Source organism: Oncorhynchus keta, unplaced genomic scaffold, assembly GCF_023373465.1.
Source record: "Oncorhynchus keta strain PuntledgeMale-10-30-2019 unplaced genomic scaffold, Oket_V2 Un_contig_3330_pilon_pilon, whole genome shotgun sequence".
Taxonomy (NCBI): domain Eukaryota; kingdom Metazoa; phylum Chordata; class Actinopteri; order Salmoniformes; family Salmonidae; genus Oncorhynchus; species Oncorhynchus keta.
In genome coordinates, this window is record NW_026287199.1 from 175,854 (window position 1) to 197,754 (window position 21,901).

Consider the following 21,901-nt stretch of genomic DNA (forward strand, 5'->3'; position numbering starts at 1 on the left):
GGGACATCGGTGCTGTAGGTGTCCTGGAGGGCAGGTAGTTTGCCCCCGGTGAGGCATTTTACAGACCGCACCACCCTCTGGAGAGCCCTGAGGTTGTGGGCGGTGCAATTGCCGTACCAGGCAGGGATACAGCCCGACAGGAGGCTCTCAATTCTGCATCTGTAAAAGTTTGTGAGGGTTTTAGGTGACAAGCCAAATTTCTTCACCACACTGTCTGTGTGGGTGGACAACTTCAGATTGTCAGTGATATGTACGCCGACAAACTTAAAACTTTCTCCACTGCTGTCCCATCGAAGTGGATAGGGGGGTGCTCCCTCTGCTGTTTCCTGAAGTCCACGATCAGCTCCTTTGTTTTGTTGATGTTGAGGGAGAAGTTATTTTCCTGGTACCACACTCCGAGGGCCCTCACCTCCTCCCTGTAGGCTGTCTCATCATTGTTGCTATTCAAGCCTCCTACTGTTGTGTCGTCTGCAAACTTGATGATTGAGTGCTTGGCCACGCAGTCGTGGGTGAACAGGGAGTACAGGAGAGGGCTGAAAACGCACCCTTGTGGGTCCCCAGTGTTGAGGATCAGCGGGGTGGAGATGTTGTTTCCTACCTTCACCACCGCCCGTCAGGAAGTCCAGGACCCAGTTGCACAGGGCAGGGTTCAGACCCAGGGCCTCAAGCTTAATGATGAGCTTGGCGGGTACTATGGTGTTAAATGCTGAGCTGTAGTCAATGAACAGTATTCTTACATAGGTATTCCTCTTATGCAGATGGGATGGGGGCGGTAGTCATTTAGCTCAGTTACCTTTTCATTCTTGGGTACAAGAACAATGGTGGCCATCTTGAAGCATGTGGGAACAGCAGACTGGGATAGAGAGAGATTGAATATGTCCGTAAACACACCAGCCAGCTGGTTTGCACATGCTCTGAGGATGCGGCTAGGGATGTCGTCTGGGCCGGTCGGCCTTGCAAGGGTTAACATTTTTAAATATCTTATGTCGGCCATAGAGAAGTAGAGCCCACAGTCCTTCGTACTGGCCGCGTCGGTGGCACTGTGTTATACTTAAAGTGGGCAAAGAAGGTGTTTAGTTTGTCCGGAAGCAAGATGTCGGTGTCCGTGACGTGGCTGGTTTTCCTCTTGTAGTCTGTGATTGTCTGTAGACCCTGCCACATACCTCTTGTGTCTGAGCCGTTGAATTGCATCTCCACTTTGTGTCTATACTGACGTTTTGTCTGTTTGATTGCCCCACATCAATCTGCAGAGAAGAATGGGAGAAACTCCCCAAATACAGGTGTGACAAGCTTGTAGAGTCATACCTAAAACTCAAGCCTGTAACCACTGCCAAAGGTGCTTAAAACGTACTGAGTAAAGGGGCTGAAAACTTATGTTGATGTAATATTTCCATTTTTTATTTTTAATACACTTGTAAAAATGTCTAAATATTATTTTTGCTTTGTCATTATGGGGTATTGTGTGTAGATTGATGTGGGGTGAAACATTTTTTAATCCATTTTAGAATAAGGCTGTAACGTAACACAATGTGGAACACATCAAGGGGTCTGAATACTTTCCAAATGCACTGTACATCATTATTAGAAGCCTCTTGCGTCACATCATTATTAGAAGCCTCTTGCGTCACATCATTATTAGAAGCCTCTTGCGTCACATCATTATTAGAAGCCTCTTGCGTCACATCATTATTAGAAGCCTCTTGCATCACATCATTATTAGAAGCCTCTTGCATCACATCATTATTAGAAGCCTCTTGCGTCACATCATTATTAGAAGCCTCTTGCGTCACATCATTATTAGAAGCCTCTTGCATCACATCATTATTAGAAGCCTCTTGCATCACATCATTATTAGAAGCCTCTTGCATCACATCATTATTAGAAGCCTCTTGCATCACATCATTATTAGAAGCCTCTTGCATCACAATAATGATAATGATGTGATGCAAGAGGCTTCTAATCCATCCATCCCATCCATCCATCCATCCCATCCATCCAATCCAATCCAATCCATCCATCCATCCATCCATCCATCCATCCATCCAATCCAATCCATCCCATCCATCCATCCATCCATCCATCCATCCATCCAATCCAATCCATCCATCCATCCCATCCATCCATCCATCCAATCCAATCCATCCATCCCATCCATCCATCCCATCCAATCCAATCCATCCATCCCATCCATCCATCCATCCAATCCATCCCATCCATCCATCCTTCCATCCATCCATCCAATCCAATCCATCCATCCCATCCATCCCATCCATCCAATCCATCCATCCCATCCATCCATCCCATCCAATCCAATCCAATCCATCCATCCATCCCATCCATCCATCCCATCCATCCATCCAATCCATCCAATCCAATCCAATCCAATCCATCCATCCATCCCATCCATCCATCCATCCATCCATCCATCCATCCATTCCATCCATCCATCCATCCCATCCATCCATCCATCCCATCCATCCATCCAATCCATCCATCCAATCCAATCCATCCATCCCATCCATCCATCCATCCAATCCATCCATTCCATCCATCCATCCATCCATCCATCCCATCCATCCATCCATCCAATCCATCCATTCCATCCATCCATCCATCCATCCATCCATCCAATCCATCCATTCCATCCATCCATCCATCCATCCATCCATCCCATCCATCCATCCCATCCATCCATCCCATCCATCCATCCAATCCATCCATTCCATCCATCCAATCCATCCACATTATGTATTGCAGGATATTTGACAGAATAATAACACCAATGGTTTTATGCAGCAGTGAGATACAAGCAGAAACAGTGTAAAAATGGACACAGTCTGGAATGATGCAATCAAACCAATCATTCAAGGTGACTCAATAATTCAGGATGTTCATGTTGTTCTGGTACAGTCTCTTCATCAAAGACCTCAGGTGAATCATCTATCGGTCTGATGTGCTGATCTGGATTGATGCTCGGGGATAACTGATCTCCAGGTGTGTCCGCTGCTAGGTGGATGCGTCTATGCCTGTCCAGATGCCCTTGTTGGATAAAGCTCTTCCAACACAGGGAGCAATGATAGGGTCTTTCCCCTGTGTGTGTCCTCTGATGAGCCTGGAGGTGAGCCAGCTGGGAGAAGCCTCTCCCACAGTCAGAGCAGCAGTGAGGTTTTTCCCCTGTGTGGGTCTGGCTGTGCTTTTTCAGAGCCCCAGAGTTTATAAACTTCTTACCGCAGCCCGAGACAGCACAGACGTAGGGTCTCTCTCCTGAGTGAATCCTCTGGTGGTCCTTCAGAGCTCCTGGGTGGGAGAAGGTCTTCAGACACTCTGAGCAGTGGTACGGCCTCTCTCCTGTATGAGTACGCATGTGTTGGATCAGCTGGCCTGAGTTGGAGAATCTCCTTCCACAGTCAGAGGCAGAGCAGGGGTAAGGCTTCTCTCCTGTGTGAGTCCTATGGTGTATCTGTAGGTGTTCTAACTTGGAGAAACTCTTGCCGCACTCTGTGAAAGTGCAGTGGTACGGCCTCTCTCCTGTGTGTGTTCTCTGGTGCTTGGCCAGGCCTCCTGGTTGACTGAAGCTCTTGCCACAGACCAGACAGTGGTACGGTCTCTCTCCTGTGTGGATCACCTGATGACTCCTCAGGTTGCCAGAGTGACTGAAGCTTCGCCCACACTCAGAGCAGTGATACGGCCTCTCTCCTGTGTGAGTACGCATGTGTCTCCGCAGGGTTGATGAGTTGTAGAAATACTTCCCACAGGCTAAGCAAGGGTAGTTGGTTTCAGTGGTGTGACTCCGTTGATTCTTCTGGAGTGATTCTGAAGGGTCTATAGCCTGGTCTATACATCCACCTGCAGGACAGGAGGGGAACAGCATTACTTTATAGATATTTTTTCATAGTGCTGTATTCAAATGTAGGATATTTTATTAGTTTTAAACTTTACATAATTTATTTTATTGATTTTTTTGTATAAACAATCTTTAAACACAAAACAAAAACCAACATACAGTCAATAGTGAAGATCAAAACCATGAAATAACACATATGGAATCATGTAGTAACCAAAAAAAGTGTTAAACAAATCAAAATATATTTTATATTTGAGATTCTTCAAAGTAGCCACCGTTTTCCTTGATGACAGCTTTGAAAGTTTCGCAAAAACCATCAGGCACTATGACGAAACTGTCTCTCACGAGGACCGCCACAGGAAAGGAAGACCTAGAGTTACCTCTGCTGCAGAGGATAAGTTCATTAGAGTTACCTGCCTCAGAAATTTCAGCCCAAATAAATACTTCAGAGTTCAAGTAACAGACATATCTCAACATCAACTGTTCAGAGGAGACTGTGTGAAATTGCTGCAAGGAAACCACTACTAAAGGACACCGATAAGAAGAGACTTGCTTGGGCCAAGAAACACGAGCAATGGGCATTAGACCAGTGGAAATCTGTCCTTTGGTCTGATGAGTCCAAATTTGAGATGACTGGTTCCAACCGCAGTGTCTTTGTGAGATGCAGAGTAGGTGAACAGATGATCTCTGCATGTGTGGTTTCCACTGTGAAGCATGGAGGAGGAGGTGTGATGGTGCTTTGCTGGTGACACTCAGTGATCTATTTAGAATTCAAGGCTCACTTAACCAGCATGGCTACCACAGTATTCTGCAGTGATACGCCATCCCATCTGGTTTGGGCTTAGTGGGACTATCATTTGTTTTTCAACAAGACAATGACCCAACACACCTCCAGGCTGTCTAAGGGTTATTTGACCAACGAGAGTGATGGAGTGCTGCATCAGATGACCTGGCCTCCACAATCACCCGACCTAAACCTAAATGAGATGGTTTGGGATGAGTTGCACCGCAGAGTGAAGGAAAAGCAGCCAACAAGTGCTCAGCATATGTGGGAACTCCTTTCAAGACTGTTGGAAAAGCATTCCAGGTGAAGCTGATTGAGAGAATGCCAAGAGTGTGCAAAGCTGTCGTCAAAGCAAAGGGTGGCTACTTTGAAGAATCTCAGAAATAATATTTGAATTTGTTTGACGCTTTTCTGGTTACAACATGATTCCATATGTGCTATTTCATAGTTTTGATGTCTTCACTATTATTCTACAATGTAGAAAATAGTAAAAATAAAGAAAAACCCTTGAATGAGTCGATGTGTCCAAACTTTTGACTGGTTCTGTACATGTCATAATGTATTAAACAAGAAAACACTAATACAAAACACAAATCCATAGGGAGAAAACAGATCCATAGAGATGTTTTCCTGATAAATGATCTGCGAGTTCATGATATTCTGTTATTTTAGTTGCCCTAAAGGAAACACAGGAAGTGTTCCCATCTCATCTTGGAGTCTGGATTGGTTTTCTCCGCCCTCTTTGCCAACATGATTTCATACAATGTTGTTTTTATCAAAGTATTCATCCGTCCACACGGGGGAGGCCTTCATTGTAAAATAAGAATTTGTCCTTAACTGACTTGCCTTGTTAACGGTTGAATAAAAAACAAACGACTCAGAGCTTTTCCAATGTTTTAGGACTAGCCTTAACAAAATACCTCAACATAATATTTTACATTCTGAGACTCTTTGATCGTTGTACTGACAACCAGGCCGCTCTGGAAATGGATTAATGCTCTGAATATCATTGGCTCTTTTTGGGACAGAATATATGTAGCGGTCCAAAAGGAGGTGATAAACCCTGTTCAAATTCAAACCATCTCTCCTCAACTTCCTCTAGTGTTTAGCTGTTCTGGATCGCTGGAGAGGTCACGTTGGAGAGGTCACGTTAGAGAGGTCACGTTAGAGAGGTCACGTTGGAGAGGTCACGTTAGAGAGGTCACGTTAGAGAGGTCACGTGGGAGAGGTCACATTGGAGAGGTCACGTTGGAGAGATCACGTTGGAGAGGTCACGATGGACAGGTCACGATGGAGAGGTCACGTTGGAGAGGTCACGTTGGAGAGGTCACGTTAGAGAGGTCACGTTAGAGAGGTCATGCTAGAGAGGTCGCGTTAGAGAGGTCACTTTGGAGAGGTCACTTTGGAGAGGTCACTTTGGAGAGGTCACGTTAGAGAGGTCACGTTGGAGAGATCACGTTAGAGAGGTCACGTTGGAGAGATCACGTTGGAGAGATCACATTAGAGAGGTCACGTTGGAGAGGTCACGTTGGAGAGGTCACGTTGTAGGTCACGTTGGAGAGGTCACGTTAGAGAGGTCACTTTGGAGAGGTCACGTTGGAGAGGTCACGGTAGAGAGATCACGTTGGAGAGGTCACTTTGGAGAGGTCACTTTGGAGAGGTCACGTTGGAGAGGTCACGTTAGAGAGGTCACGTTGGAGAGATCACGTTAGAGAGGTCACGTTGGAGAGGTCACGTTGGAGAGGTCACGTTGTAGGTCACGTTGGAGGGGTCACGTTAGAGAGGTCACTTTGGAGAGGTCACGTTGGAGGGGTCACGGTAGAGAGGTCACGTTGGAGAGGTCACGTTAGAGAGGTCACGTTGGAGAGGTCATGCTAGAGAGGTCACGTTGGAGAGGTCACGTTAGAGAGGTCACGTTAGAGAGGTCACGTTGGAGAGGTCACGCTAGAGAGGTCATGCCAGAGAGGTCGCGTTAGAGAGGTCACGTTGGAGAGGTCACTTTGGAGAGGTCACGGTAGAGAGGTCACGTTGGAGAGGTCACTTTGGAGAGGTCACAGTAGAGAGGTCACGTTGGAGAGGTCACGTTGTAGGTCACGTTGGAGAGGTCACGTTAGAGAGGTCACGTTAGAGAGGTCACGTTAGAGAGGTCACGTTGGAGAGGTCACGTTAGAGAGGTCACGTTAGAGAGGTCACGTTAGAGAGGTCACGTTAGAGAGGTCACATTAGAGAGATCATGTTGGAGAGGTCACGTTGGAGAGGTCACGTTGGAGAGGTCACGTTGGAGGGATCACGTTAGAGAGGTCACGTTGGAGAGGTCACGTTGTAGGTCACGTTGGAGAGGTCCCGTTGGAGAGGTCACATTGGAGAGGTCACGTTAGAGAGATCACGTTGGAGAGGTCACGGTGTAGGTCACGTTGGAGAGGTCACGTTAGAGAGGTCACGTTGGAGAGGTCATGCTAGAGAGGTCACGTTGGAGAGGTCACGTTAGAGAGGTCACGTTAGAGAGGTCACGTTGGAGAGGTCACGCTAGAGAGGTCACGTTGGAGAGGTCACGTTGGAGAGGTCACATTAGAGAGGTCACGTTGGAGAGGTCGCGTTAGAGAGGTCACGTTGGAGAGGTCACTTTGGAGAGGTCACGGTAGAGAGATCACGTTGGAGAGGTCACGTTGGAGAGGTCACGTTGTAGGTCACGTTAGAGAGGTCACGTTGGAGAGGTCACGTTAGAGAGGTCACGTTAGAGAGGTCACGTTGGAGAGGTCACGTTAGAGAGGTCACGTTAGAGAGGTCACGTTGGAGAGGTCACGTTGGAGAGGTCACGTTAGAGAGGTCACGTTAGAGAGGTCACGTTGGAGAGGTCACGTTGGAGAGGTCACGTTGGAGAGGTCACGTTGGAGGTCACGTTGGAGAGGTCCCGTTGGAGAGGTCACGTTGGAGAGGTCACGTTAGAGAGATCACGTTGGAGAGGTCACGGTGTAGGTCACGTTGGAGAGGTCACGTTGGAGAGGTCACGTTGGAGAGGTCACGATGGAGAGGTCACTTTGGAGAGGTCACGTTAGAGAGGTAGGGGACGATATTGCCTCTCCTATTTGCCAAATTTTTAATTTAAGCCTACTAGAAAGTGTGTGCCCTCAGGCCTGGGAGTACAAGAGGAGGAGGGGTACAGGAGGGGGCTGAGCACGCACCCTTGTGGGGCCCCAGTGTTGAGGATCAGCGGGGTGTAGCTCACCACCTCGGGGCGGCCCGTCAGGAAGTCCAGGACCCAGTTGCACAGGGCAGGGTTCAGACCCAGGGCCTCCAGCTTAATGATGAGCATGGAGGGTACTATGGTGTTAAATGCTGAGCTGTAGTCAATGAACAGCATTCTTACATAGGTATTCCTCTTGTCCAGATGGGATAGGGCAGTGTGCAGTGTGATGGCGATTGCATCTGCTGTGGATCTATTGGGGTGGTAAACAAATTGAAGTGGGTCTAGGCCCTACACTCTAGGGTGTCAGGTTGGGTGAAGGAGATATGGTCCTTGACTAGTCTCTCATAACACTTCACAATGAAAGAAATGAGTGCTACGGGGCGATAGTCATTTAGTTCAGTTATCTTTTCTTTCACCTGTGGTAAATTCAATTGATTGGACATGATTTCGAAAAAAGCAGACATGTCAATATAAAGTCCCACAGTTGACAGTGCATGTCAGAGCAGAAACCAAGTCATGAGGTCAAATGAACTGTCCGTAGAGCACCGAGACTGGATTGTGTCGAGGCACAGATCTGGGGAAGGCTACCAAAAAATGGCTGCAGAATTGAAGGTCCCCAAGAACACAGTGGCCTCCATCATCCTTAAATGGAAGAAGTTTGGAACCACCAAAACTCTTCCTAGAGCTGGTCAGACACTCCTAATGTCCCCCCTCTCCTCTCCTCCATGTACACTGTTCTCCAGACACTCCTAATGTCCCCTCTCCACACCATGTACACTGTTCTCCAGACACTCCTAATGTCCCCCCTCTCCTCTCCATGTACACTGTTCTCCAGACACTCCTAATGTCCCCCCTCTCCTCCATGTACACTGTTCTCCAGACACTCCTAATGTCCCCCCTCTCCTCTCCTCTCCATGTACACTGTTCTCCAGACACTCCTAATGCCCCCCTCTCCTCATGTACACTGTTCTCCAGACACTCCTAATGTCCCCCCTCTCCTCTTCCCCATGTACACTGTTCTCCAGACACTCCTAATGTCCCTCCTCTCCTCCATGTACACTGTTCTCCAGACACTCCTAATGTCCCCCCTCTCCTCTCCATGTACACTGTTCTCCAGACACTCCTAATGTCCCTCCTCATCATGTACACTGTTCTCCAGACACTCCTAATGTCCCCCCTCTCCTCTCCATGTACACTGTTCTCCAGACACTCCTAATGTCCCCCCTCCTCCATGTATACTGTTCTCCAGACACTCCTAATGTCCCTCCTCTCCTCCATGTACACTGTTCTCCAGACACTCCTAATGTCCCCTCTCCTCTCCATGTACACTGTTCTCCAGACACTCCTAATGTCCCCCTCTCCTCTCCTCCATGTACACTGTTCTCCAGACACTCCTAATGTCCCCCCTCTCCTCTCCTCATCATGTACACTGTTCTCCAGACACTCCTAATGTCCCCCCTCTCCTCTCCTCCATGTACACTGTTCTCCAGACACTCCTAATGTCCCCCCTCTCCTCTCCACACCATGTACACTGTTCTCCAGACACTCCTAATGTCCCTCCTCTCCTCCATGTACACTGTTCTCCAGACACTCCTAATGTCCCCCCTCTCCTCTCCATGTACACTGTTCTCCAGACACTCCTAATGTCCCCCCTCTCCTCCATGTACACTGTTCTCCAGACACTCCTAATGTCCCCCCTCTCCTCATGTACACTGTTCTCCAGACACTCCTAATGTCCCCCTCTCCTCCATGTACACTGTTCTCCAGACACTCCTAATGTCCCCCCCCCTCTCCTCATGTACACTGTTCTCCAGACACTCCTAATGTCCCTCCTCTCCTCCATGTACACTGTTCTCCAGACACTCCTAATGTCCCCCCCTCCTCTCCACACCATGTACACTGTTCTCCAGACACTCCTAATGTCCCTCTCCTCTCCATGTACACTGTTCTCCAGACACTCCTAATGTCCCCCCTCCTCCATGTACACTGTTCTCCAGACACTCCTAATGTCCCCCCTCTCCTCATCATGTACACTGTTCTCCAGACACTCCTAATGTCCCCCCTCCTCCATGTACACTGTTCTCCAGACACTCCTAATGTCCCCCCTCTCCTCATCATGTACACTGTTCTCCAGACACCCCTAATGTCCCCTCTCCTCTCCTCCATGTACACTGTTCTCCAGACACTCCTAATGTCCCCCCTCTTCTCTCCTCATGTATACTGTTCTCCAGACACTCCTAATGTCCCTCCTCTCCTCCATGTACACTGTTCTCCAGACACTCCTAATGTCCCCCCTCTCCTCTCCATGTACACTGTTCTCCAGACACTCCTAATGTCCCCCCTCCTCCATGTATACTGTTCTCCAGACACTCCTAATGTCCTCCCTCTCCTCCATGTACACTGTTCTCCAGACACTCCTAATGTCCCCTCTCCTCTCCTCCATGTACACTGTTCTCCAGACACTCCTAATGTCCCCCCTCTCCTCTCCTCATCATGTACACTGTTCTCCAGACACTCCTAATGTCCCCCCTCTCCTCTCCTCCATGTACACTGTTCTCCAGACACTCCTAATGTCCCCCCTCTCCTCTCCACACCATGTACACTGTTCTCCAGACACTCCTAATGTCCCCCCTCTCCTCTCCTCCATGTACACTGTTCTCCAGACACTCCTAATGTCCCCCCTCTCCTCTCCTCCATGTACACTGTTCTCCAGACACTCCTAATGTCCCTCCTCTCCTCCATGTACACTGTTCTCCAGACACTCCTAATGTCCCCCCTCTCCTCTCCATGTACACTGTTCTCCAGACACTCCTAATGTCCCCCCTCTCCTCCATGTACACTGTTCTCCAGACACTCCTAATGTCCCCCCCCCTCTCCTCATGTACACTGTTCTCCAGACACTCCTAATGTCCCCCCTCTCCTCCATGTACACTGTTCTCCAGACACTCCTAATGTCCCCCCCCCTCTCCTCATGTACACTGTTCTCCAGACACTCCTAATGTCCCTCCTCTCCTCCATGTACACTGTTCTCCAGACACTCCTAATGTCCCCCTCCTCTCCACACCATGTACACTGTTCTCCAGACACTCCTAATGTCCCTCTCCTCTCCATGTACACTGTTCTCCAGACACTCCTAATGTCCCCCTCCTCCATGTACACTGTTCTCCAGACACTCCTAATGTCCCCCCTCTCCTCATCATGTACACTGTTCTCCAGACACTCCTAATGTCCCCCCTCCTCCATGTACACTGTTCTCCAGACACTCCTAATGTCCCCCCTCTCCTCATCATGTACACTGTTCTCCAGACACCCCTAATGTCCCCTCTCCTCTCCTCCATGTACACTGTTCTCCAGACACTCCTAATGTCCCCCCTCTTCTCTCCTCATGTATACTGTTCTCCAGACACTCCTAATGTCCCTCCTCTCCTCCATGTACACTGTTCTCCAGACACTCCTAATGTCCCCCCTCTCCTCTCCATGTACACTGTTCTCCAAACACTCCTAATGTCCCCCCTCCTCCATGTATACTGTTCTCCAGACACTCCTAATGTCCCCCCTCTCCTCCATGTACACTGTTCTCCAGACACTCCTAATGTCCCCTCTCCTCTCCTCCATGTACACTGTTCTCCAGACACTCCTAATGTCCCCCCTCTCCTCTCCTCATCATGTACACTGTTCTCCAGACACTCCTAATGTCCCCCCTCTCCTCTCCTCCATGTACACTGTTCTCCAGACACTCCTAATGTCCCCCCTCTCCTCTCCACACCATGTACACTGTTCTCCAGACACTCCTAATGTCCCCCTCTCCTCTCCTCCATGTACACTGTTCTCCAGACACTCCTAATGTCCCCCCTCTCCTCTCCTCCATGTACACTGTTCTCCAGACACTCCTAATGTCCCCCCTCTCCTCTCCTCATCATGTACACTGTTCTCCAGACACTCCTAATGTCCCCCCTCTCCTCTCCTCCATGTACACTGTTCTCCAGACACTCCTAATGTCCCCCCTCTCCTCTCCACATCATGTACACTGTTCTCCAGACACTCCTAATGTCCGCCCTCTCCTCTCCATGTACACTGTTCTCCAGACACTCCTAATGTCCCCCCTCTCCTCCATGTACACTGTTCTCCAGACACTCCTAATGTCCACCCTCTCCTCCTCATCATGTACACTGTTCTCCAGACACCCCTAATGTCCCCTCTCCTCTCCATGTACACTGTTCTCCAGACACCCCTAATGTCCCCCCTCTCCTCCTCATCATGTACACTGTTCTCCAGACACTCCTAATGTCCCCTCTCCTCTCCATGTACACTGTTCTCCAGACACTCCTAATGTCCCCCCTCTCCTCTCCTCCATGTACACTGTTCTCCAGACACTCCTAATGTCCCTCCTCTCCTCTCCCCCATGTACACTGTTCTCCAGACACTCCTAATGTCCCCCCTCTCCTCTCCCCCATGTACACTGTTCTCCAGACACTCCTAATGTCCCCCCTCTCCTCTCCTCCATGTACACTGTTCTCCAGACACTCCTAATGTCCCCCCTCTCCTCTCCTCATCATGTACACTGTTCTCCAGACACTCCTAATGTCCCCTCTTCTCTCCATGTACACTGTTCTCCAGACACTCCTAATGTCCCTCCTCTCCTCTCCCCCATGTACACTGTTCTCCAGACACTCCTAATGTCCCCCCTCTCCTCTCCTCCATGTACACTGTTCTCCAGACACTCCTAATGTCCCCTCTTCTCTCCATGTACACTGTTCTCCAGACACTCCTAATGTCCCTCCTCTCCTCTCCCCCATGTACACTGTTCTCCAGACACTCCTAATGTCCCCCCTCTCCTCTCCCCCATGTACACTGTTCTCCAGACACTCCTAATGTCCCCCCTCTCCTCTCCTCCATGTACACTGTTCTCCAGACACTCCTAATGTCCCCCCTCTCCTCTCCTCATCATGTACACTGTTCTCCAGACACTCCTAATGTCCCCTCTCCTCTCCATGTACACTGTTCTCCAGACACTCCTAATGTCCCCCCCTCTCCTCTCCTCCATGTACACTGTTACCCAGACACTCCTAATGTCCCCCCTCTCCTCCATGTACACTGTTCTCCAGACACTCCTAATGTCCCCCCTCTCCTCTCCTCCATGTACACTGTTCTCCAGACACTCCTAATGTCCCCCCCCTCCTCCATGTACACTGTTCTCCAGACACTCCTAATGTCCCCCCCCCTCCTCTCCTCTCCTCCATGTACACTGTTCTCCAGACACTCCTAATGTCCCTCCTCATCATGTACACTGATCTCCAGACACTCCTAATGTCCCTCCTCTCCTCATCATGTACACTGTTCTCCAGACACTCCTAATGTCCCCCTCTCCTCATCATGTACACTGATCTCCTGACACTCCTAATGTCCCCCTCTCCTCCATGTACACTGTTCTCCAGACACTCCTAATGTCCCCCTCTCCTCCATGTACACTGTTCTCCAGACACTCCTAATGTCCCCCTCTCCTCCATGTACACTGTTCTCCAGACACTCCTAATGTCCCCCCTCCTCTCCTCTCCTCCATGTACACTGTTCTCCAGACACTCCTAATGTCCCTCCTCATCATGTACACTGTTCTCCAGACACTCCTAATCACCCCTCTCCTCCATGTACACTGTTCTCCAGACACTCCTAATGTCCCCCCTCCTCTCCTCTCCTCCATGTACACTGTTCTCCAGACACTCCTAATGTCCCCCCTCTCCTCCATGTACACTGTTCTCCAGACACTCCTAATGTCCCCCCCTCCTCTCCTCTCCTCCATGTACACTGTTCTCCAGACACTCCTAATGTCCCCCCCCTCCTCTCCTCTCCTCCATGTACACTGTTCTCCAGACACTCCTAATGTCCCTCCTCTCCTCCTCCATTCCACTGGGTCCTATAGCTGATTTCATGGATGAACTCTCACCAAACCTAATATTTGTAACTCCACTCTGACACATTTTTCTCCCATATAAACACTTGTTTACATGTCTGTTCTCAGCAGACACTTTAGTACTTTCAGAAGCAAGAATAAAAGGTTTATTAGTGGGCTGAAAAAGTGTGTTCTGTTGGCATTTCATCTCAATAGAAGGTGTTTCAATGCATTTGGACATTCTGACAACGTAGAGAAGAGCTGACAGGCTTTCTACTGATGGTCTAGTTCAATCTAAATTACACAGAGACGGCCCAGAAAATCAGGTTTCAATTTATTAACAAGATTAAAACTCTACATTTTAGTACAGAGTACTTTCATTCACAGTGCGTCCATCTTGGGGTGTGTGTGAGCAGGCAAAACAAAGGCCTGTTCTGATTGGCTGGCTTTGGGTTGCGTTGTCCTCTTCTAACCCTGGCTTCTTGCCATGGCAATGTCCTGGGGGGGGTTGGCGGGTTGTCAGCAAATGTGATGAATTGGAATGCTGACTGCAAGCCAGGCCTAATCGCCCAACATCAGTGTCCGACCTCACTAATGCTTGTGGCTGAATGGAAGCAAATCCCCGCAGCAATGTTCCAACATCTAGTGGAAAGCCTTCCCAGAAGAGTGGAGGCTGTTATAGCAGCAATGTTCCAACATCTAGTGGAAAGCCTTCCCAGAAGAGTGGAGGCTGTAATAGCAGCAATGTTCCAACATCTAGTGGAAAGCCTTCCCAGAAGAGTGGAGGCTGTTATAGCAGCAATGTTCCAACATCTAGTGGAAAGCCTTCCCAGAAGAGTGGAGGCTGTTATAGCAGCAATGTTCCAACATCTAGTGGAATGTCTTCCCAGAAGAGTGGAGGCTGTTATAGCAGCAATGTTCCAACATCTAGTGGAAAGCCTTCCCAGAAGAGTGGAGGCTGTTATAGCAGCAATGTTCCAACATCTAGTGGAAAGCCTTCCCAGAAGAGTGGAGGCTGTTATAGCAGCAATGTTCCAACATCTAGTGGAAAGCCTTCCCAGAAGAGTGGAGGCTGTTATAGCAGCAATGTTCCAACATCTAGTGGAAAGCCTTCCCAGAAGAGTGGAGGCTGTTATAGCAGCAATGTTCCAACATCTAGTGGAAAGCCTTCCCAGAAGGGGGACAACTCCATATTAATATTAATGTCCATGATTTTGGAATGAGATGTTGGACCAGCAGGTGTCCACATATTTTTGGTAATTTCTGTTTGGCTGATGAGCTTCATCTATGGAAGAAAGGTAGTTGTGGAGGGTCACACGTCCTTAGCCTTTTCAGGGGTACACTCGATTGGACGACCAAGAATCCCCATCGAAGCCATAATGCCGAATGCATTCTCTGCCTGCGAGAACGAGAGTGGTGAAGATTCAAGGTACACCCAGGTTTATTGAGACACCTGTGAATGAGAGGATATATGGCAGGTACATTTGAATTATTATTATTATTATTTATTTTTTAAACATTTTTTTTTTTAAAACATCATACCATTTTCTAGAAACCATATTCCAAAAGCCTTAATAAAATGTCATTTCTCATAGAGGTGAATTACATGAAGGGAAATTAGATTGTACACACCTGGATCCGGCGCACGAGGTTCTCATGTGGAGGGAAAGCTGCATCTCCCAGGAAAACACAAGGAATTGTGGTACCTGGCAGGACAGCTGGCGGTGGTAAAGGGTCTTCTGCAGCAGTTTGGACCCAAAAGAACTCTTGAATCACTCCACCACCATACCCCTACATCCACCATTATACCCCTACATCCACCATTATACCCCTACATCCACCATTATGCCCCTACATCCACCATTATGCCCCTACATCCACCATTATGCCCCTACATCCACCATTATGCCCCTACATCCACCATTATACCCCTACATCCACCATTATGCCCCTACATCCACCATTATGCACCATTATGCCCCTACATCCACCATTATACCCCTACATACACCATTATACCCCTACATCCACCATTATACTCTTACATCCACCATTATGCCCCTACATCCACCATTATGCCCCATTATGCCCCTACATCCACCATTATGCCCCATTATGCCCCTACATCCACCATTATGCCCCATTATGCCCCTACATCCACCATTATACCCCATTATGCCCCTACATCCACCTTTATGCCCCATTATGCCCCTACATCCACCATTATGCCCCTACATCCACCATTATGCCCCTACATCCACCATTATACCCCTACATCCACCATTATACCCCTACATCTACCATTATACCCCTACATCCACCATTATACCCCTACATCCACCTTTATGCCCCATTATGCCCCTACATCCACCATTATACCCCTACATCCACCATTATGCCCCTACATCCACCATTATGCCCCTACATCCACCATTATACCCCTACATCCACCATTATGCCCCTACATCCACCATTATGCCCCATTATGCCCCTACATCCACCATTATACCCCTACATCCACCATTATACCCCTACAAACACCATTATGCCCCTACATCCACCATTATGCCCCTACATCCACCATTATACCCCTACATCCACCATTATGCCCCTACATCCACCATTATGCCCCATTATGCCCCTACATCCACCATTATACCCCTACATCCACCATTATGCCCCTACATCCACCATTATGCCCCATTATGCCCCTACATCCCCCATTATGCCCCATTATGCCCCTACATCCACCATTATGCCCCTACATCCACCATTATGCCCCTACATCCACCATTATGCCCCTACATCCACCATTATACCCCATTATGCCCCTACATCCACCATTATGTCCCTACATCCCCATTATGCCCCTACATCCACCATTATGCCCCATTATGCCCCTACACCCACCATTATACCCCATTATACCCCTACATCCACCATTATGCCCCTACATCCACCATTATGCCCCATTATGCCCCTACATCCACCATTATGCCCCATTATGCCCCTACATCCACCTTTATGCCCCATTATGCCCCTACATCCACCATTATACCCCATTATACCCCTACATCCACCATTATGCCCCTACATCCACCATTATGCCCCATTATGCCCCTACATCCACCATTATACCCCTACATCCACTATTATGCCCCATTATGCCCCTACATCCACCATTATGCCCCATTATACCCCTACATCCACCATTATACCCCTACATCCACCATTATACCCCTACATCAAATCTAGTAGATCCCTATTATATGTGTCGCTAGGTACATCAAATCTAGTAGATCCCTATTATATGTGTTGCTAGGTACATCAAATCTAGTAGATCCCTATTATATGTGTCGCTAGGTACATCAAATCTAGTAGATCCCTATTATGAGTGTTGCTAGATACATCAAATCTAGTAGATCCCTATTATATGTGTCGCTTGGTACATCAAATCTAGTAGATCCCTATTATATGTGTTGCTAGGTACATCAAATCTAGTAGATCCCAATTATGCGTGTTGCAAGGTACATCAAATCTAGTAGATCCCTATTATGCGTGTTGCTAGGTACATCAAATCTAGTAGATCCCTATTATGCGTGTTGCTAGGTACATCAAATCTAGTAGATCCCTATTATGAGTGTTGCTAGGTACATCAAATCTAGTAGATCCCTATTATGCGTGTTGCTAGGTACATCAAATCTAGTAGATCCCTATTATGAGTGTTGCTAGATACATCAAATCTAGTAGATCCCTATTATGCGTGTTGCTAGGTACATCAAATCTAGTAGATCCCTATTATGAGTGTTGCTAGGTACATCAAATCTAGTAGATCACTATTATGAGTGTTGCTAGGTACATCAAATCTAGTAGATCCCTATTATGCGTGTTGCTAGGTACATCAAATCTTCTAGTAGATCCCTATTATGCGTGTTGCTAGGTACATCAAATCTTCTAGTAGATCCCTATTATGCGTGTTGCTAGGTACATCAAATCTAGTAGATCCCTATTATGCGTGTTGCTAGGTACATCAAATCTAGTAGATCCCTATTATGCGTGTTGCTAGGTACATCAAATCTAGTAGATCCCTATTATGCGTGTTGCTAGGTACATCAAATCTAGTAGATCCCTATTATGCGTGTTGCTAGGTACATCAAATCTTCTAGTAGATCCCTATTATGCGTGTTGCTAGGTACATCAAATCTAGTAGATCCCTATTATGCGTGTTGCTAGGTACATCAAATCTAGTAGATCCCTATTATGAGTGTTGCTAGGTACATCAAATCTAGTAGATCACTATTATGAGTGTTGCTAGGTACATCAAATCTTCTAGTAGATCCCTATTATGCGTGTTGCTAGGTACATCAAATCTTCTAGTAGATCCCTATTATGCGTGTTGCTAGGTACATCAAATCTAGTAGTAGATCCCTATTATGCGTGTTGCTAGGTACATCAAATCTTCTAGTAGATCCCTATTATGCGTGTTGCTAGGTACATCAAATCTTCTAGTAGATCCCTATTATGCGTGTTGCTAGGTACATCAAATCTTCTAGTAGATCCCTATTATGCGTGTTGCTAGGTACATCAAATCTAGTAGATCCCTATTATGCGTGCTGCTAGGTACATCAAATCTAGTAGATCCCTATTATGCGTGTTGCTAGGTACATCAAATCTTCTAGTAGATCCCTATTATGCGTGTTGCTAGGTACATCAAATCTTCTAGTAGATCCCTATTATGCGTGTTGCTAGGTACATCAAATCTAGTAGATCCCTATTATGCGTGTTGCTAGGTACATCAAATCTTCTAGTAGATCCCTATTATGCGTGTTGCTAGGTACATCAAATCTAGTAGATCCCTATTATGTGTGTTGCTAGGTACATCAAATCTAGTATTCTAGTACATCAAATCAGGTTCCGTTTTAGGACGACTATTGTTTTCAATATCTATTTTACCTCTTGGTGATGTCATTCAGAGACATAATGTTAACTTTCACTGCTATGCGGATGACACACAGCTGTACATTTCAATGAAACATGGTGAAGCCCCAAAATGGCCCTCCCTGGAAGCCTGTGTTTCAGACATAAGGAAGTGGATGGCGGCAAATGTTTTACTTTTAAACTCGGACAAAACAGAGATGCTAGTTCTAGGTCCCAAGAAACAAAGAGATCTTCTGTTGAATCTGACAATTAATCTTGATGGTTGTACAGTCGTCTCAAAAAAAACTGAAGGACCTCGGTGTCACTCTGGACCCTGATCTCTCTTTTGAAGAACATATCAAGACTGTTTCAAGGACAGCTTTTTTCCCATCTACGTAACATTGTAAAAATCAGAAACTTTCTGTCCAAAAATGATGCTGCTAACCAACAAAGCATCACATGGGCTTGCTCTTACCCATCTCTCTGATTTGGTCCTGCCGTACATACAGACACGAGGTCACAAGACGCAGGCCTCCTAATTGTCCCTAGAATTTCTAAGCAAACAGCTGGATGCAGGGCTTTCTCCTATAGAGCTCAATTTTTATAGAATGGTCTGCCTACCCATGTTAGAGACGCAGACTCGGTCTCAACTTTTAAGTCTTTATTGAAGACTCATCTCTTCAGTAGGTCCTATGATTGAGTGTAGTCTGGCCCAAGAATGTGAAGGTGAACGGAAAGGCACTGGAGCAACGAACCGCCCTTGCTGTCTCTGCCTGACCGGTTCCCCTCTCTCCACTGGGATTCTCTGCCTCTAACCCTATTACAGGGGCTGAGTCACTGGCTTACTGGTGCTCTTCCATGCCGTCCCTAGGAGGGGTGCGTCACTTGAGTGGATTGAGTCACTGACGTGATCTTCCTGTCCGGGTTGGCGCCCCCGCTTGGGTTGTGCCGTGGCGGAGATCTTTGTGGGCTTTCCTCTGCCTTGTATCAGGATGGTAAGTTGGTGGTTGAAGATATCCCTCTAGTGGTGTGGGGGCTGTGCTTTGGCAAAGTGAGTGGGGTTATATCCTGCCTGTTTGGCCCTGTCTGGGGGTATCATCGGATGGGGCCACAGTATGCTGCAGTAGTTTGTGTCAGGGGGCTAGGGTCAGTCTGTTATATCTGGAGTATTTATCCTGTCTTATCCAGTGTCCTGTGTGAATTTAAGTATGCTCTCTCTAATCCTCTCTCTTTCGGAGGAGGACCTGAGCCCTAGGACCATGCCTCAGGAATAACTGGTATGATGACTCCTTGCTGTCCCCAGTCCACCTGGCCGTGCTGCTGCTCCAGTTTCAACTGTTCTGCCTGCGGCTATGGAACCCTGACCAGTTCACCGGACGTGCTACCTGTCCCAGACCTGCTGTTTTCAACTCTCTAGAGACAGCAGGAGCGGTAGAGATACTATGAATGATCGGCTATGAAAAGCCAACTGACATTTACTCCTGAGGTGCTGACTTGCTGCACCCTCGACAACTACTGTGATTATTATTATTCGACCATGCTGGTCATTTATGAACATTTGAACATCTTGGCCATGTTCTGTTATAATCTCCACCCGGAACAGCCAGAAGAGGACAAGCCACCCCTCATAGCCTGGATCCTCTCTAGGTTTCTTCCTAGGTTCTGGCCTTTCTAGGGAATTTTTCCTAGCCACCGTGCTTCTACACCTGCATTGCTTGCTGTTTGGGTTTTTAGGCTGGGTTTATGTAATGCACTTTGTGACACCAGCTGATGTAAGGAGGGCTTTATAAATACATTTGATTGATTGATAGTAGATCCCTTTTATGCGAGTTGCTAAGTATATCACATCTAGCAGATCCCGGGCAATTCGCACAACTATCATTATCTTGCCAGTTAAGTGTCTCTCTGTGTACACTATTATATCACCTATAGAACAATGAGACAGATATTTCACCAGATGTATAAATGTCAAGCATCTGCCTGCTCACTGGCCAGCAGTGGGAGAAGACGACCGAGATGGATTCTGGCCGACATTCTGCACATTTTCTCATCAATTTAAACATTTGATGTCAACACAGTTTTCTGTTCCCAAAACTAGAATATGTCATGAACAGAGTGGACTACGTTTAGTAGACTTTACCTTCTGAAAAGGTTTTTAAAAATAGCGTTGCTTAGGAGGAGTGCAAAAGAGAATTAAGTTATAGCACACACCAGAGTAGGCGTTCCCTAACGGAAATATGCAGATGAATGCCAGAACACGCCAATAGGATCTCTCTGGCTCTGCCCACCTCCTTACCTGTTCTGCCCACAATGACTCATTTGTTCCCTTTGGAAACAACAGACTGTAGCCTATCTTCTGTCAGTTATAAAAATCTTTGTTTATATTCTCCAGTACGTTTCTTCCTTGTTTGGTTGTTGTCGCTTCCTTGTTTGGCCGTAGATGGCTATTTTACCAGCTCACCGCCCTCTACTGTACCTGGGTAATATTGCTGCTTTCCACCTTATTTTTTTGTTTGTTTTTCAAGTGTAATTTTAGGGACCATGCGAGTATACTCGTTCGGTTCGCCAGCCGCCAGCCGAACTGAAGCATGCCGACACCGGCTTCAGTGCCACATATACGCCATAAATATGTCTCTCTCTTATCACCCAATCAGACTTACTGTGTTCTTCTAGCTGACACGGTACCTCTTCTTGTTCCTCTTTCACACAGCAGGACAGCCCTATTTTAAAACAGAATAAAAACACAGATAGACTATAACAAGAAATAATATCACGAGAACATACAGTTCAGCTACATGGGATCCATTAAAACTTACTTGGTTCCGCTAAATAATCCACTACCTCTCCGTCTTCATCCTTCACCACAACGTTGATCCCGAGTACCGGATCGGAGTCCACTGGGCTGATTGATACCATCTCTGCTGTATCTAAGTTCAGTGTTTTTACCATCTATGTTACTAGGCTCGCCAGCTATCTGTCAACGGTGAGTTATGTGGCAGATCAACTCTACGGATTTCACAGTCCCGTGTAGAACGAAAACCAATGGCCAAACCGAAATCAGATGTTCTTACAAACAGCGAGCTACTTGAAAGACGTGTTTTGTTGTTTGCTAAAAACTTTCCTCTCCTCTTTTCTTACCGGACCAAATTTTACGACACACCCTAAACGCAGTGCATTGTGGTTGTTGTTGTTTTGAATGTTGGTGCGTACCAACTGAGCAAGTACATTTAAAAAAAAAAAAAATTGTAAAAACATAAACTAGCTTTTCACTGCTAACTAAAC

The 21,901-nt window shown here is 47.2% G+C and overlaps 1 protein-coding gene and 1 long non-coding RNA gene across 23 annotated transcripts; one reads left to right on the plus strand and one right to left on the minus strand.

The window, feature by feature from the left end:
• Window positions 1-2,632: 2,632 nt before the first annotated feature.
• Window positions 2,633-21,878, minus strand: LOC118378698 (zinc finger protein 135-like). Of its 3 annotated transcripts, none has more exons than XR_008116014.1 (4): window positions 21,436-21,878; window positions 21,280-21,339; window positions 15,335-15,441; window positions 14,020-15,155 (listed from the first exon to the last, which is right to left on the minus strand). XR_008116014.1 is itself a non-coding variant. In XM_052508036.1 (4 exons), exons 1-4 carry the CDS (start codon window positions 21,566-21,568, stop codon window positions 15,015-15,017), a joined length of 387 nt encoding a protein of 128 aa, XP_052363996.1. In that variant the 5' UTR covers window positions 21,569-21,827; the 3' UTR covers window positions 14,020-15,014. The 3 variants fall into 3 exon arrangements, 2 of the variants coding, with proteins under 2 accessions (XP_035621571.1, XP_052363996.1); XM_052508036.1 differs by having other exon boundaries at window positions 14,020-15,101; window positions 21,436-21,827; XM_035765678.2 differs by lacking the exons at window positions 14,020-15,155; window positions 15,335-15,441 and adding an exon at window positions 2,633-3,846 and having other exon boundaries at window positions 21,436-21,827.
• LOC127923887 (uncharacterized) lies at window positions 16,710-19,799 on the plus strand. Of its 20 annotated transcripts, none has more exons than XR_008116026.1 (5): window positions 16,710-17,352; window positions 17,476-17,516; window positions 17,558-18,105; window positions 18,150-18,281; window positions 18,323-19,799. It is a non-coding gene; the product is annotated as an uncharacterized LOC127923887 (long non-coding RNA). The 20 variants fall into 20 exon arrangements; XR_008116027.1 differs by lacking the exon at window positions 17,476-17,516 and adding an exon at window positions 17,353-17,393 and having other exon boundaries at window positions 16,710-17,311; XR_008116025.1 differs by having other exon boundaries at window positions 16,710-17,065; window positions 17,394-18,105; window positions 18,323-18,451; window positions 18,493-19,799.
• Window positions 21,879-21,901: the final 23 nt, after the last annotated feature.